At 36.1% G+C, this 14,173-nt stretch overlaps 2 protein-coding genes across 7 annotated transcripts in view; both read left to right on the forward strand.

Moving 5' to 3' along the window:
- The first annotated feature begins 453 nt into the window (after positions 1-453).
- On the forward strand, positions 454-12,116 carry LOC110373317 (anosmin-1). Of its 4 annotated transcripts, none has more exons than XM_064037890.1 (10): positions 454-663; positions 1,343-1,637; positions 3,818-4,004; positions 4,903-5,101; positions 6,686-6,870; positions 7,624-7,766; positions 7,854-7,992; positions 8,694-8,835; positions 9,167-9,245; positions 11,643-12,116. In XM_064037890.1, the coding sequence occupies exons 2-10, from the start codon at positions 1,449-1,451 to the stop codon at positions 11,811-11,813; spliced, it is 1,434 nt and encodes a 477-aa protein (XP_063893960.1). In that variant the 5' UTR covers positions 454-663; positions 1,343-1,448; the 3' UTR covers positions 11,814-12,116. The 4 variants fall into 4 exon arrangements, with proteins under 4 accessions (XP_063893960.1, XP_021186229.1, XP_021186232.1 ...); XM_021330554.3 differs by having other exon boundaries at positions 1,420-1,637; XM_021330557.3 differs by having other exon boundaries at positions 454-621; positions 1,420-1,637.
- Positions 12,117-12,371: 255 nt separating this feature from the next.
- LOC110373296 (peripheral plasma membrane protein CASK) overlaps positions 12,372-14,173 on the forward strand; it is a 216,472-nt gene continuing 214,670 nt past the window's right edge. For all 3 annotated transcript variants that reach the window (XM_064037739.1, XM_064037740.1, XM_064037741.1), the window contains exon 1: positions 12,372-12,895. In XM_064037739.1, the coding sequence (XP_063893809.1) occupies positions 12,837-12,895 (59 nt within the window). In that variant the 5' untranslated portion in view covers positions 12,372-12,836. The remainder of the gene's footprint in view (positions 12,896-14,173) is intronic.

Below are 14,173 nucleotides of genomic sequence, written 5' to 3' on the forward strand. Positions count from 1 at the left end.
GGAAAGAAATTGGCTTTAATCTGCATCATTAATTCAAACACGCGTAAATATGAAGGAATAATATGGGTCAGTATAACATTCGTGTTTAAGCTGGACGGAATTGGAGCAAATAAATTGAAATTCATAAATTAAAACAGTCATAACAATAAATTACAAACTCTCGTTAAACTATAATTGTTAAGTCTAAAATATACGCTATAAGTGGCGACAATAGCGTTCATTACTGTCCGACTTAACATACAATCAGATGGGCGTGCAATTACAGCGACTGTTTACAATGCACGAAACACAAGTAGACTTAATGACGACGCTCGAATAGTAAACTGTGTGCTCCAGGAAGACCACGTATATTTTTTTAATTAGGAAACCGGCTCGGTAAAAGCAGCCTTCCGTCATCGACGTAGACACAGGAAAGCATCATCGATGTGTATTAATGAAGCCGAGGCACGGATCGGTCGGGTATGCGCGCACGCCGGCCAGTATTACCGCGCATTTCAAACGATACACTCGCGAACTGCAAATGTATTTTCCAAAAACCCACGAGGTCAATGACACAAGTTCGGAAGGACTCGAAATGTTACGGTTCTAATCGATTCTCGTATTCATGATCGATTTGCTGAGGTGGTTAGCGATATTCTAGTGTTTTGTTTAGTTTCAATGAAGGTAATGGGATGGGAACCGCTCAATTGTTTAATGGTTTTACTTTTACTTGTATGTCAAACAGTTGGTGCATTGTTTTTGTTTCATTAAGTATTATGCGGATGGATCTTGTCTATATAAGAGACCGCTACAGAGAAATAAACCATTAGATCAAGTTTTATAGTGGCCGACAGATAGTGTTCAATGGCTATAGGAATTCTGACACGATCATTAAAATCCGGTAAAGATCAATTATTTTACATAACTATCCTAGAGAAAGTTTTCATTTAAATGCACGCTACATTAGTGGTGTAAATTGTTTACACAGTGAACCTAATTAATTCGCAACAGTTGCTCATTTGTTTTATTTTCTTTGTTGGTTCATCTAATGGTTATCATTAAATGATAACCCCTTTTTCGATTTTTTACCCAATTTATAAAGAGTATCTTGTTAATGAAATACTGTGCAAATAATTGAACATAAAGAATACATTGATACTAACTTTTTTTTTGACTCGCGATCTATAAACAATAATCGTACACGCCCAGTATGATGAAAAAGCTAACTTAATAACAGTTCATTTGAATTTGGCGGTTGCCGAAATCATTTCGAAGAAACTAATAGTATCCGGCGAACGAAAAAAAAACGTAATTTCATTCATCGATTCGTAATACGATTTGGTAATACAAAACACAATAACAGATTTGAAAAGAACAATTCAAAGCACCGAGCGTTTGATAAAAACAAATGACAAATACGTAAACAATCGAAATTTTCAGATGTACGCTTGATGGACTGAAGTACATACATGAACAAAAGTGATTTAAATAAGACAGTAAAGATGTATACAAAAGTGTTAGTGATGCTAATAGCGGTGTCTCTGATGCCAATGGTCCTATCGAGGACGCGGCGGTATTCAAGAATGCAATCAAACACATTATACAAGATCAGATGTGATTTGAAGTGCTTTGACATGAGTAAGGAGGAGAAGCCGCTGGTAAGTGAACACTGTGATTATTTTTGTAGCATTCGTGTTGGAAATAATTAATCAAAAGAGATATTGAGAAGGATTGATATTTAACAAACGTGAGAATGAGAATGTCAAAGATTTTAAGGGTGGAAAAAGAGATGATGTCGTATTTAGGAATAATTGAATCGATCGTATAAAAAAATAGGTTGCAGCAAATCAGGCTCGGTCATTCTATGCTGAAAATAATTTATTTATGATAGTTTTAAAGTAGCTTAGTTAAAGCTAATACAAGGTTTGATTAATGACTAACTCGACGTAGTTTATAATGTAAACAATATTTACTGTATTTTTTCTTCTGCTTCTTACACAATTATTAGTTTCGTTCATTAAAAAGCTTGAAGTATATATCTGCATACATAAAGTCATTTTGTATCTTTAATACTTCATAAGAATATAAGTACTCGATCTTAATTAAATCCTCAGTAATAAATTAGAACTTCACTCAATTAACTTATCTAGATCAATCTACAAACACAGCAATAAGGAAATCGTAATAAACAATCAATGCAATGATTTACGAGGCAGGGAAAACCCAGTTTGCCTCGAAACCGCGAAATAAATGCTCAAAAGTGTCATAGGCACACTTATTGGTTCAATGAGCCCAACAGATCAAGTGGTTCTAGATAGTCACGATTGCATGTTTATGTTAATCCACAAAAAATACGTTACGCATACGACGCGGTTTTTGAGCTAAATCAAAACAAAAAAAAAGTTTGCCAAGATAGCTGTCACTGAGATCACGATTTAACAAGTTCTCGGAACAGATATAAACGCATTGAAAAAAAAGAAGAAAACGAACGTAAAACAAAATACAATCAAGATCAAGATTGCAACGAGTAGTTAGCAAAAATAAATACATAATAATCCCGCGGCTCCAGTGTTATATAACCAGAGCACAACTGGCTGTGGCCTGAAAAGGGCACAATGTGCTAATTCGAGCCCCGCAAAAAGGAATTATACGGGCTTGTGTCAGGGCAAAAAATTGTGTGCAACATGTAGAACAAAAGACAGTCGCATTCTGATTGCGCCGTATGTCGGGAGTTAACGAGCTCGAATCCTAAGCTAGATTTTTTCACAAGTCAACCGCAGTTGACCTGAGATAATTTTAATACGTTTTGCCGACCTGTTTACGAGCTGTCATAAAACTACTACTAGTACACAAACGTGAACAACCGTAAAGATTTCATCAGAGTCATGGTCTGTCCTGGTAAACTTTAATCATTAGGCACATCCTGGTTTGTTTAGGCAAAACTATAATTTTACTGAACTCTGAAAGGTTACAGAGATTATTGCTAATGACTTCCTCTTTCTAACAAAGATAACGAAGCGCTGCCTATTCTTATTTAAAGAGTTTTCTATGACCCTTTGTTTTACAAACACGTAAAGGTCTGACAAATGTAGTACACCGTAGTAGCGAAATTCTACATGCGCAGTATAAAATTAGCACGTCAACCATGAATAAGTGCAGTTCAATGGAATTCTTAGTTTGTTACTACCGTGGGCACGCTAATTATCTGAAGATACTAATGAGTTTGAAGTAACAGAAGTTTACTAAATGAATGCCCCTATTCACTAAGTGGCGAGACCTGTCCGCTATAGAAGAACATTACAATACTTCCAGACAGTGCAGAAAAAACCTAACAAACGTATTCCTTCTTTAAACAATACTGTCTGGTTTAAAAATAGTTTTTGAATACAGTGCAAGTGCTCTTAGAATCATGGCATCATTTTGATGCAAACTCATTTCTGTCTTAACCATGACTTGCGACTGCATTGACCTCTGCTATCATTAAATCTTTAACTACTCTTGAAACCAGTTCAGTATCAGCCATCTATAGATACTAATGTATTATGATACGTTTTGACTTTTGAAAATTATAATGCACTCATCACAGATGAAACCATTTCATTACTTTAAGACCCATTTACTCTCACTTAGGGCTGATTTTTCAATCGCCAGATAACTTGTCATCTAAAGAACGTCTGAAGAATTTGTTTGACGTTTTGATGGCCGCCATATTTACTCTTCAGAGAAATCGGCCATTAGAATTAGAATTTTCGACGCATAGCTCTTTTTCAAAGGGTAGCAATCAAAGGAGTCTTCTCACAAAATTGTAATTTTTTCATTTCCCAAATTATTTCTCCAGTGCAAATCACAATGCCGGACACACGAAGGGAAGCCGGGCACGTGTCCAGTATCAGACACGCCGAAGTGGGAAGCGGCGTGTGTGGAGGCATGCAACTCTGACGCCCAGTGTGATGGCACGCAACGATGCTGCCGTCATTCCTGTGGGTCTACGTGCAGTGAACCTGTGGATCTCTTGACTGTTCCTGGTAAAGTACCTACTTTCACTGTAAAGCTATATAGGTACCTACATATATATTCAGTGCGGCAGTGGTCGTCGGCATATACCCCATAATAAGGGCAGAAAAATTCAGGCCGGGCTGGTAGAAATACAATATGTATAGCAGCTTGAAGGCTGCCTGTAAACAGAGCCGCAGCCAGGGTGCGGTGCGGAGAAGTAGAAAAACATTGAGCTTGGTTATAAAATAGCTTTGCTATTGATTTTTATTTCTCCGATACTCCTCCTCACTCTATTTCTGTGAACAGGTAGCCTATTGGTACTAAGAGTATAGCTTGAATTATCTTTCAATAAAAATATTTTTTTTTATTACTGTAAAATACAAGATGGATGTAGCTTTGGTGCCCTTTCTCAAAAACTTGCAAAATCAACTAATATGGGGCAATAACATTTTTTTCGATAAAGTTAATTATTTAATTCTTGTACCTTAGATATTTTTGTTAGGATAGGTTGTAAACACTCATTCATAGCCCGAAATCATAAATCATTCTTAATATAGAACGCCTACCGAATGAAGATTAAAAAAATATAGAGGCACCACAAAAAACGTTAATGGAGAGGCGCCAGTTTTTGTGGTTCATAATGTTCTAAGTATATTAGTGTCATTATCTAGATCATTAGTGGTGTAGGCTTTTTCAGTACATTAAAGTGTGTATGATTCAATTTATGAAACAACTCATCTAGTCTGTGATGTATTTATTATACTCGTAAACACGTATGATATTATTTCACTAACAATCGAAGGAGAAACATGCTCAGTACTCAGAGAATTCAAAACGGGTATTGTCAATATACACCTAGCCTCATTAGCCACGTATAAAAACATCAGAGAATCAAAAGATCCTTTATAATCCCGTGTTTTTCCCCAGGACTCCCAGCCATGCCAGTCATAGGAGAGCCCAAAGAGAAGAAACGAGCAGTTGTGATCAGATGGTCTAGCGGTGTGGGGGATGTGGCGAGGGCGGTCCCTGGTCCCGTTTTCTATGTTCTAGAGGAACAACATCATCTGGGACCAAAGTATGAAGAAGTGAGATTAGGAGACTGGAATTTATTGTTGAGGACGAATAAGTAAGTGAATGGTAGCCTATTTAATTCTATCAATCTGTGTAATGAAGGACTCGATGAAAGATATTGTGTATAAAATCTTAGGCGGTTTGCTGTTGATCATAGGAAACTGGATCTAATTGAGAATCTCTTGAATCCAAACGAAACAAAAAGATATAGGTAATACATGTTTATTTGGAACATGGACAAATGTCACTTAAAAAAAAACTTATACAACTTAAAACTAATAAATGGCATCAAAAAATTGCACCTCGTTGCTGTCACTAGGCAATGTACCCAAAAGGCTGGCAGCGTTGCTAAGTTGTGCCTAAATATTACCTATAGGAATCTCAGACTGCTGTTATTTCTGAAAATATCACAGTACCCATAGGTATCTAATCCTAAATCCATTTACCATTCTGAATAGTAGGAACATGTGTTGGTGGTTGTATTCATTATATCTATTTCAATTTTCATTATGTATAACGTTATGTCACGCGATCGCCCAGTGCGAAGTAGAAAGTGATCGAATACTCTATTATGTACGAACAAGATCTAGTTTATAGCAACAAGTCACACTTAGTTAATGGACGATAACGTTACATTCACGTAACTGAAATATTACAGAATTATGCAACCAATAAGAACAATTTGACAATAAAAATGTTATGCATAAAAGTTGGTGTGTCGACCCAATTATCTTTGACTGTGACTTGTACTAATATAATAAAAAATTACGATATCGAAGACCATTTCCGTTTACTTGATTGGGTATGAAAGTTCCTTTGTGAAGGTCTATAATATTAAAGATAATTAGGTGATAGAAATAACTACAGAGAACATTTATTAACGCTCATAGTCTCGGTATTGTCCCAAAATGTCCTAAATAAACGATTGGTGCCTAAGTAATGACGAGAGTAGGTACGGTTTATTTACAAGTCACCTTATTATTCATATTTACAACATTGAAAAGTAATTAGAAAATCTTTTACCCTCACAACAATATTTTTATCAATAAATTACAGCAATTGAAAAGCCCCTAAGAGAAAAGAAGTTACGACAGTTTACGTGGTTCCCACGCTATGCTAGTACCTTTAATAAATTAATGTTTCTTGTCTCTTTGTCAGCTCTTTAAGTACTAAGACTACAAAAACTAGACAATATTGTTAATTAGTTAGAACAAGGAACCATTTCAAACAATACACGAAGAGAATAAAATAAGGGGAAACATACCTCGGCTTTCTTTTAATAGAGATGCTTTGTCTTTGTAGGTAATGTTATGATAGCATTAGTCATATCCGGGATTAATTTATTGGCTTTAAAATAAACATATGAGTTCTATACTTTGTCTTACAATGGATGTTTTGCACTCAGGTAGGGTACTTATGCGTTGTACAGCATTGTAACTGCACATTGTTTCCTGAGATGGACACATTTTGGCACTTAACTTGTTGTGCAGCTTGATGTTTTGAAGCAAGTCCAAGAGGACAGACTAGTATGGCCACGTTTATCATATTCGTATTCATTCTTGTTCACAAAACAGTCCCTCAACGAGTCTACAAAGAAGGATAACCTTCACAACGTTTACCATCTTTATTTCCTCTGCAGGACCAAAGTATCTCTTCGAAATGCTTTGAAACCGGGCCGTTGGTATCGGTTCCGAGTAGCAGCTGTAAGTGCTTCGGGTACGCGAGGATTCTCAGCACCTAGTCCTCCCTTCACACCGAGACGAGGTCCTCGCCCGCCACCGTCACCGAAGAAACTTAAAGTTAAACCTGTTCGAGAGGAGAATGGTAAGTCACGTGAAAAAATAACTATGTATAAGTTAAAAAAATAGAAATAATTAAGCAAGCGTGGTACCGCTCAATCCTTCTCTGTGTGAGAGGAGGCCTGTGTCTAGTAGTGGGACGATAAAAGGCTGATGATGATGAGTTTATAAAAAATTACGGTCTAAACTGAAAGGATGGTATGTTCGATGTCTGATTTATGGGAAATGGAAATCGGCAAGAAAACCATCTTGTGTAAAATACCTAGCTTTTAGCTAGAGTAGGAATATGTAGGTACCTAATCGTTTCTGCTATTATAGGTAGGTCAAGACAAAGTTTGAACAATTTACGTAATCGGGTCTCGAAATATTTGTAGAAGCTCACGTGCCAATCGACTATTGGCATTTTGATTACCCCTTTCGCAAGAGTGGATATCTAATAGACCGGAACAACGCACACGACGACACAATCACCCTATATTTGGACAAGATCTGACCAAACCATCGCTTGAGACAAATCGGCGTTTTTTGATAGTAGGCCCTTTGTACGATGTTTATCCTACTATTGAACCAACGCAACGTAAATAAAAATAATATAATCTCTTGAAACATACCTACGCTGAAGATCCTCAAAGTAAGAGGAAAAATTATCTTGTTCCCGGAATTTCATCGGATTTATTATGATAGGAACGGTAAAGGCAACTTCTTACAATAAAGGCAGCAGCTTTTTTGCTCTTTATTTTCGTACATTTTCAGATTTTTCTTGCTTATTTTGTTCCAGGCACTGTTACCGTAAGACTGGAATGGAAGGAGCCACATTCAGACCTGCCAGTGATGAGGTATAAGGTGTTTTGGAGTAGGCGAGTGAAGGGCCTGGGAGGAGAGCTGGATTCAGTGCTCGTGAACCATCAAACGGTGCCTAAGGTACAGCAGACAAGAGAAGATCTTTGATTGTAAAGAATCATACCATAGCTGCTGATTTTACTTAATCATGGTTGTCTTATGTTTCAGGACCAAAACTTCATAGAAATCAAAGATTTGCAGCCGAACTCGATGTACTTCCTACAAGTGCAAACCATCAGTCAATTTGGTCTGGGAAAACTTCGCAGCGATAAGGCGTCCATTTTCTACAACACCACAAGCTTAACACGTAAATAAATAAAGACATTATTGTAAACCCTCAGGTCTAAACCAAATAAACATATCCCACGTTCAGTAATGTCGAAAATTATATTAGGTAGCTTACACTCGGGTTCTCTCGGGACGCGATTAAAACCTAAGCCAGCTTACCTGATAAACAAAATACAATCGAAACAGTTAAAAATTCAACCAGATTCGTAGAACGTGGCAGCGACCTAGTTCTATCCTCCAATGGATGTAGTACATAACGAAGTGCTTTGGCGCGCCATCTAAATAATTTAAGTAGTCATTCCGCCGCTGAATTACAAATTGAAAGGGTTAAGAGAATGTAGGCCTTAAGGCTCGATTAAACTGCGATACTATAAGCCGTAGTCTCAGGGTTCCCTACTTACCAAATGTTTGTCTCTAACCATTCTTTATCATCTGGCCCAATAAAACCGCGTGTCATCTGTAGCACGTGCGATCGTCATCTGTTTAGTCCAAATAAGCAGTTTATTATAGGCCTTTGGAACAACTGCCTCTTCATCCTCTGACCTTCACAATTATGTAAACCAGGCATCATGAAAACCCTTGCTTTCTAAACAGCATTTCGGCTTATGAATACTTAATACCTACGGCAGACAATACTTTCAATTGCGCCACCAAGTACATAAAAAAAAATCAGACCATAAATGTATCTAGCTCCCTATTTAAGAACTCATTTGTTTTCAGAACCTCCCCCCGCGCCCCTTCAGAGACGCGACAGTAAAAAGATAAAAGGGTTGTGCCTACATAAAATTGTGTGGTTCAACCACAAAATAAAGGCAAGAATCGGATGGCAGCCCCTTCCTAGCGTTTACGAGCAACCTGGAAGGTAATTTTCTATCTAGCTCCATGAAACACAGATGGGAAACTACCTACTATTGAAAGGTTTAGGTCAATCATGCTACCGATTTTTACCCTATTTTGAACCATTTAGAAGAAAAAGGTACAATGGAAAAAAATATTATTATCTATCGGTTATTTAAAAATGCTAAAAGTAATAGTACTGTAAGGTATCTGTTCTAATAGAAACAAAATCGAATTTTTACTTGCCATCTGGCTAATTATATGAAACTAAACACTTTTTATATTACCCAGTCTAGGCATATTTTAATAAGTTGTTCAATAACGTTATGTGAACCTGCCTATTTTTTAAATTCCAGGTATTACGTCCACTGGAAAACGATCAAATGTAACGATCCCAAAAAACTACGATCAGAAGGCCTAAGCGCTATTACCGAGGTAATTTTTTAACTTGATTTTATATAAATGAAATACAAGCCTTTCAATCAATAATTTCAATTCCTAGAATTTTAAATTAGGAACAGTGTGAAGATTGCTGCAGGTTAAAAAGTGCGGCAAAATTTAGTGTTGCCACTACTAAGAAAGCTACCTAAAGCGAAGAAACGGTAAAACTGTACGATAACCTGGTATAGTTCGCTTTAATACATACACTACTGATACCCTAAAAAAGATTTTACACTGAGTTTTCCGAGTTTCTATTAAGCGTGACATGAATTGTATAGGGTAAAAGGCCTTGCAAAGATTTGCCAAAAATACATATTTCCCGACTATCATCTATATCAGTGGTTCTTAACCTTTTTGACACGAGGGACCACTTTAACCAAAATTTGTCTTGCCGGGGACCACCTCATCGGTTTACCTAAATTAGCTTTCATTTTTTATTATTAAAAAAAAAAAATCTGAATTTTTGGGTCAGTTCTACTCAAAGCTAAACGCATGTCAGCAGTTGTCTAGGTAAGCAAATGCAAATAAAGAAAAACTTGCCTATGTATAGGGCTGCCATTTCGAATTTCGCCAAACCCGGACAAATATTAAAAAAACCCGGACATTTGGCGTAAATCGCATTTTTACCCCGGACGAGTCCGATTTTTTTTTTAACAAAACAAGACCTAGTTTTTAATATTACTATTACTACTATTATGTATATACTTAAATTCAATGAGGTGCTTCCTTACATGGAACGTCAGGGCCATATCTAGCTCAAGTAGTAGGTACCTAGTATTGAAAGATTATGACTTAATATTTCGAAGGTCATAAATAAGAAAGCTCATATGGAAACTAGGAGTTAGCTTCTTGTTAGTAATAGGACTTAAAACGGCGCTACCTTTTTGATAGGTTAGACAAAAAAATGTTGAAAAATACAATCAACCGTAAAGTGAAGTCGCCGAAAATTTTTGAGTTTTGGGTCACTAAAGCACCTAAACTTGTATAATAAAAAAAAATCCGCAAAGTGAAGAAGCCGCGAGCGAAGCGAGCGCAAAATTTTTTGAATATTGGGATATTAAAGTAGCTAAACGTAAAAAAAGATAGCGTCAAGAAAGGAAGCCGCGAGCGAAGCGAGCGCGAAAGTTTTGGGACACTTCGACTTCTGCAGCCTGTGTGTCGATTGTAATTCAACTCGTAAGAAAAATGTCCGGGTTTTCCCCGGACACTTCTTGAAACCCCGCCCGGACGTCCCCCGGACGGCCTCCAAACGAGGACAAATCCGGGGAAACCCGGACGGATGGCAGCCCTACCTATGTAGTTTCCAAATGCGCGAGCGAAGCGAGCGCGACATTTTTATCGGATTTAAACCAAATATTACGTAAAATTTAGCCCAAACATACTTAACTTTTTGTTTGTTGACAAATGCAAAAATAAGGGCATATCGTTTCTGAATACGCGAGCGAAGCGAGCGCGAAATTTTTATCGGACTTAAAACAAAAATTACGTAAAATTTAGCCCAAACGTACTTACCGTTTTGTTTGTTGACAAATGCAAAAATAAGGGCATATAGTTTCTGAATACGCGAGCGAAGCGAGCGCGAAATTTTATCTGACTTAAACCAAATATTACGTGAAATTTAGCTCAAACGTACTTTTTGTTTGTTGACAAATGCCAAAAGAAGGGCATATAGTTTCTGAATACGCGAGCGAAGCGAGCGCGAAATTTTTATCGGACTTCAGCCAAATATTACGTAAAATGTAGCAAAAACATACATTTTTATGAATGGGGGGACTAGGTACGATACACCCGATATACGTCCATGCGAAAACCCCCGCTCGCAATTATTATTCGATAAAAATTAAGTAAGATAACGTATAGCAACGTCGCGAAGCTTCGCGGACCACTTGGAATGCCTCCAGGGACCACCAGTGGTCCGCGGACCACCGGTTAAGAACCACTGATCTATATAAATAAAAATGAATTGTTGTTCGTTAGTCCGATTAAAACTTGAGCACGGCTGGTCCGATTGAGCTGATTTTGGTTTTAAAATTTTTTTGGTTTTAAAATTGTAGAGGTCCAGGGAAGGTTTGAACGATACCAAGTTCGCGGGATCAGCTAGTATAAAAATAAAATGGACGAAGGTATATTCGTCACCACGGTGAAAAATCCTCCTCCAAGGTCTAAACTTCTTATGTCAAGGTTTAAAGTTTAAAAGCCTCACCCAATGGGGGGTACGGAGATTCTCCCACTTGGTGCTGTGTATACTGACACCAGTCGGACGATGGTGAAATTATTGTCTAAATCTTTTACTAAAAATGTCTGTTAATTGGAATGGCTGGGCTCTATCTTTCCACTAGGTTATCGTTGAATTTTGTTGTTTTTGTATTTTCAAGATTTTTTTTCTTCCAGCAAACAACCTTCGAACTATATGAATTGGAATATCAATGCAGCTACAAAGTTAATGTTAATTCAATGCCACGGGTAAGAATTCCAGATTCAGAATTATCTATACATGTTCCTGCCTGTGAATATTTCAAGCGGAAAGTTAATACCACTGTGATTAATTGTAACAACATTTGATTATAAAAATAATAAAAACGACTGAAGTGTTCCAAGCTGTTAAGTTGGAAATAGTTGATAAATAAGTAGTAATTGTTTTATGTATACTATGACATAGAGAACTACGTGCCGAAACATAATTTCGTTATTTTTAGTAGGTATTAAGTTGGACTTAAAAAAAAACTGTTACTTTAAGTAGATGTAAGCAGTTATAAATTTTTACACGTAGACCGTATTGTTTTGGAAATAAACATAAATCTCTTTAATGTTTATTAAGAAAATACAAAACTATGACATTTTATTTATTAAAAATATTGAAAATTACTTGTCTTTTTTTCTTTGTATGCACAGATTTGTATTAGAAAAAAAGGACTTCTTTTCTCTTCAGCAAAATATAAATATTTTGTCACGTACATCAAACTTTCAAAAGTTCACTATAGTAATCAAATTATTCCCAAGCATGACATTTAGAATACTTCTCCATTCGTGTTACTAATTTAGCTAACAGGACTCGTGAAACCATTTTCAAGAAATAGTAGATTTGGTTTTTCTTACCTGGCAACATTTTGCATCGACAATATCTCGTTCTGTGGCTAAGTTCGCTCAGGACATTTGCAACCCTCAGAATGTCAAAAGTAAATAAAAAGAATATTTTGTGAAATAAATTAAATATATTACAATTACCACACTTTTTGCTAATATTTACTGAACTGCACCTATTGTGTTATTATTTACTATCTTCACAACTTTAGTGTTATTCAATAGTGTCGTTTACAAGTCTTATTGGAAAATTTCGCGAATGAGATCATTTTACTGTGTAAAATGAACATTTTACGCCTGGGCACAGATATTAATATCTCGCTACAGTTTCAAGTACAAGACTTCCAACTGAAATATCATTGGGTGTTCATTTAATATTTAGTGCTCTAATAAAACGTGCGAATATTCTCAGGGCGTAACCATTGCTCAGGCGGGTTGAAGGCTGTGTTAAAATGATATTTATTAATATTTTCTGAAAAGTAGTGAACTGTGTTTGTGTGAAAAATGGCTGAGGACGAAGTGCTTTTCGACGATGTGTACGAGCTCTGTGAGATTATTGGCAAGTAAGTAAATATTGCATATTACTTCGTGTGCAAATAAATTGTCGTGCGATGTGCATTCGCGCTCGCAACGGTAACGTGCCTATTTTTTCACCTCTCGAGTGTACTTGACCTGGGAAAGTATGAAATTTTCCAACTTAAAACAAACATAACAGTTTCCATGTGATGTTTTCATCTGAAAGTTGAAATTAAACTCCAGTAGTAGCATTAAAAGATTCTTGTTGGAATTTAAATTTAAAATTAAATCATTCTTAATTAATACATTTATTGAAATAGGAACTGTTTATTTGATACTTACTCTTATTACTCTCTTATTACTAAGTGATTACAAACAGTGAAGTAGTTTAGACTACTTGGTAAAATGTATAAATCAGATAGCAAATTCCTAGAATCTAAATTAATATTACTCTTGGATAAACCTATCCTTAAAATAATTTATTAATTGTTTTTTACAGGGATAGTCAAAATATTTGCTAAAGCTAGCTTTACTAAAACAAAACTTATAAAAATATGACCGGAATCAAGTTTCTCCACCTTTTCCTATGGGTTAAAATTTAATAACATTGCCAAGGTGGTGTTAGCCAAATAACAGTTGTTTTTATAACAATTAGCTAATTTAGTGGACAAGAAATGAGTAGGTATTTTTGAAATTCTAATTTTATCAATAAAATAAAATTAAGTACCTATTCAAGTTCATGAGTATCTATAAAATGGAAATACATAAATTATTTTTCTAATAATCTATAGAAGGTCTGCATCATTAAGACTATTTAAATTATGGACACAGCCAAAACCAAGAAGGAAAGCATTGCTTTTGCTCAATTTGAAGGTCAAATACCCCTCGGTATTGGGTTGCCTGGGGAACTGGGTTGAGGGGGTCTGATAGGGTAGTCGCTCCATGTAAAGCACTGGTACTCAGGTACATCTGGTTAGACTGGAAGCCAAACCAAACATAGTTGGTAAAAAGGCTTGGAGGATGATGGAGGTCAAATCGAGAATCTCACTAGAAGAAACATGTTTTAAACACAGATATGTATGTCTAGAAATCCCCACATGTATATCAATAAATAATCCTTATTATAATGAAAAATAAACATTTCATATACATGTGCCAGGTTATTTTGCTAGCAACTCACTTTACTAATTAAATTCAGCTGGACTACTTAAATTGTAAATAGGTTTAATGCATACCTCTCTGTACAAGCAATGCATATTAATGTTGATTTAAACTGGAAATTGCAGGAGTTTTTTTATTTGTTTTCTTCAAATCTGGTCTCCATA

This window comes from Helicoverpa armigera, chromosome 14, assembly GCF_030705265.1.
Source record: "Helicoverpa armigera isolate CAAS_96S chromosome 14, ASM3070526v1, whole genome shotgun sequence".
NCBI classification, from domain to species: Eukaryota; Metazoa; Arthropoda; class Insecta; order Lepidoptera; family Noctuidae; genus Helicoverpa; species Helicoverpa armigera.

Excerpts from the sequence above, each read along its gene's own strand:
- LOC110373317 (XM_064037890.1), top strand. The coding sequence starts at position 1,449 with ATGAACAAAAGTGATTTAAATAAGACAGTAAAGATGTATACAAAAGTG. Across the intron at positions 7,767-7,853 it reads ACCATCAAACGGTGCCTAAG|GACCAAAACTTCATAGAAAT; the intron begins GTACAGCAGACA and ends CTTATGTTTCAG. Across the intron at positions 7,993-8,693 it reads CAACACCACAAGCTTAACAC|AACCTCCCCCCGCGCCCCTT; the intron begins GTAAATAAATAA and ends ATTTGTTTTCAG.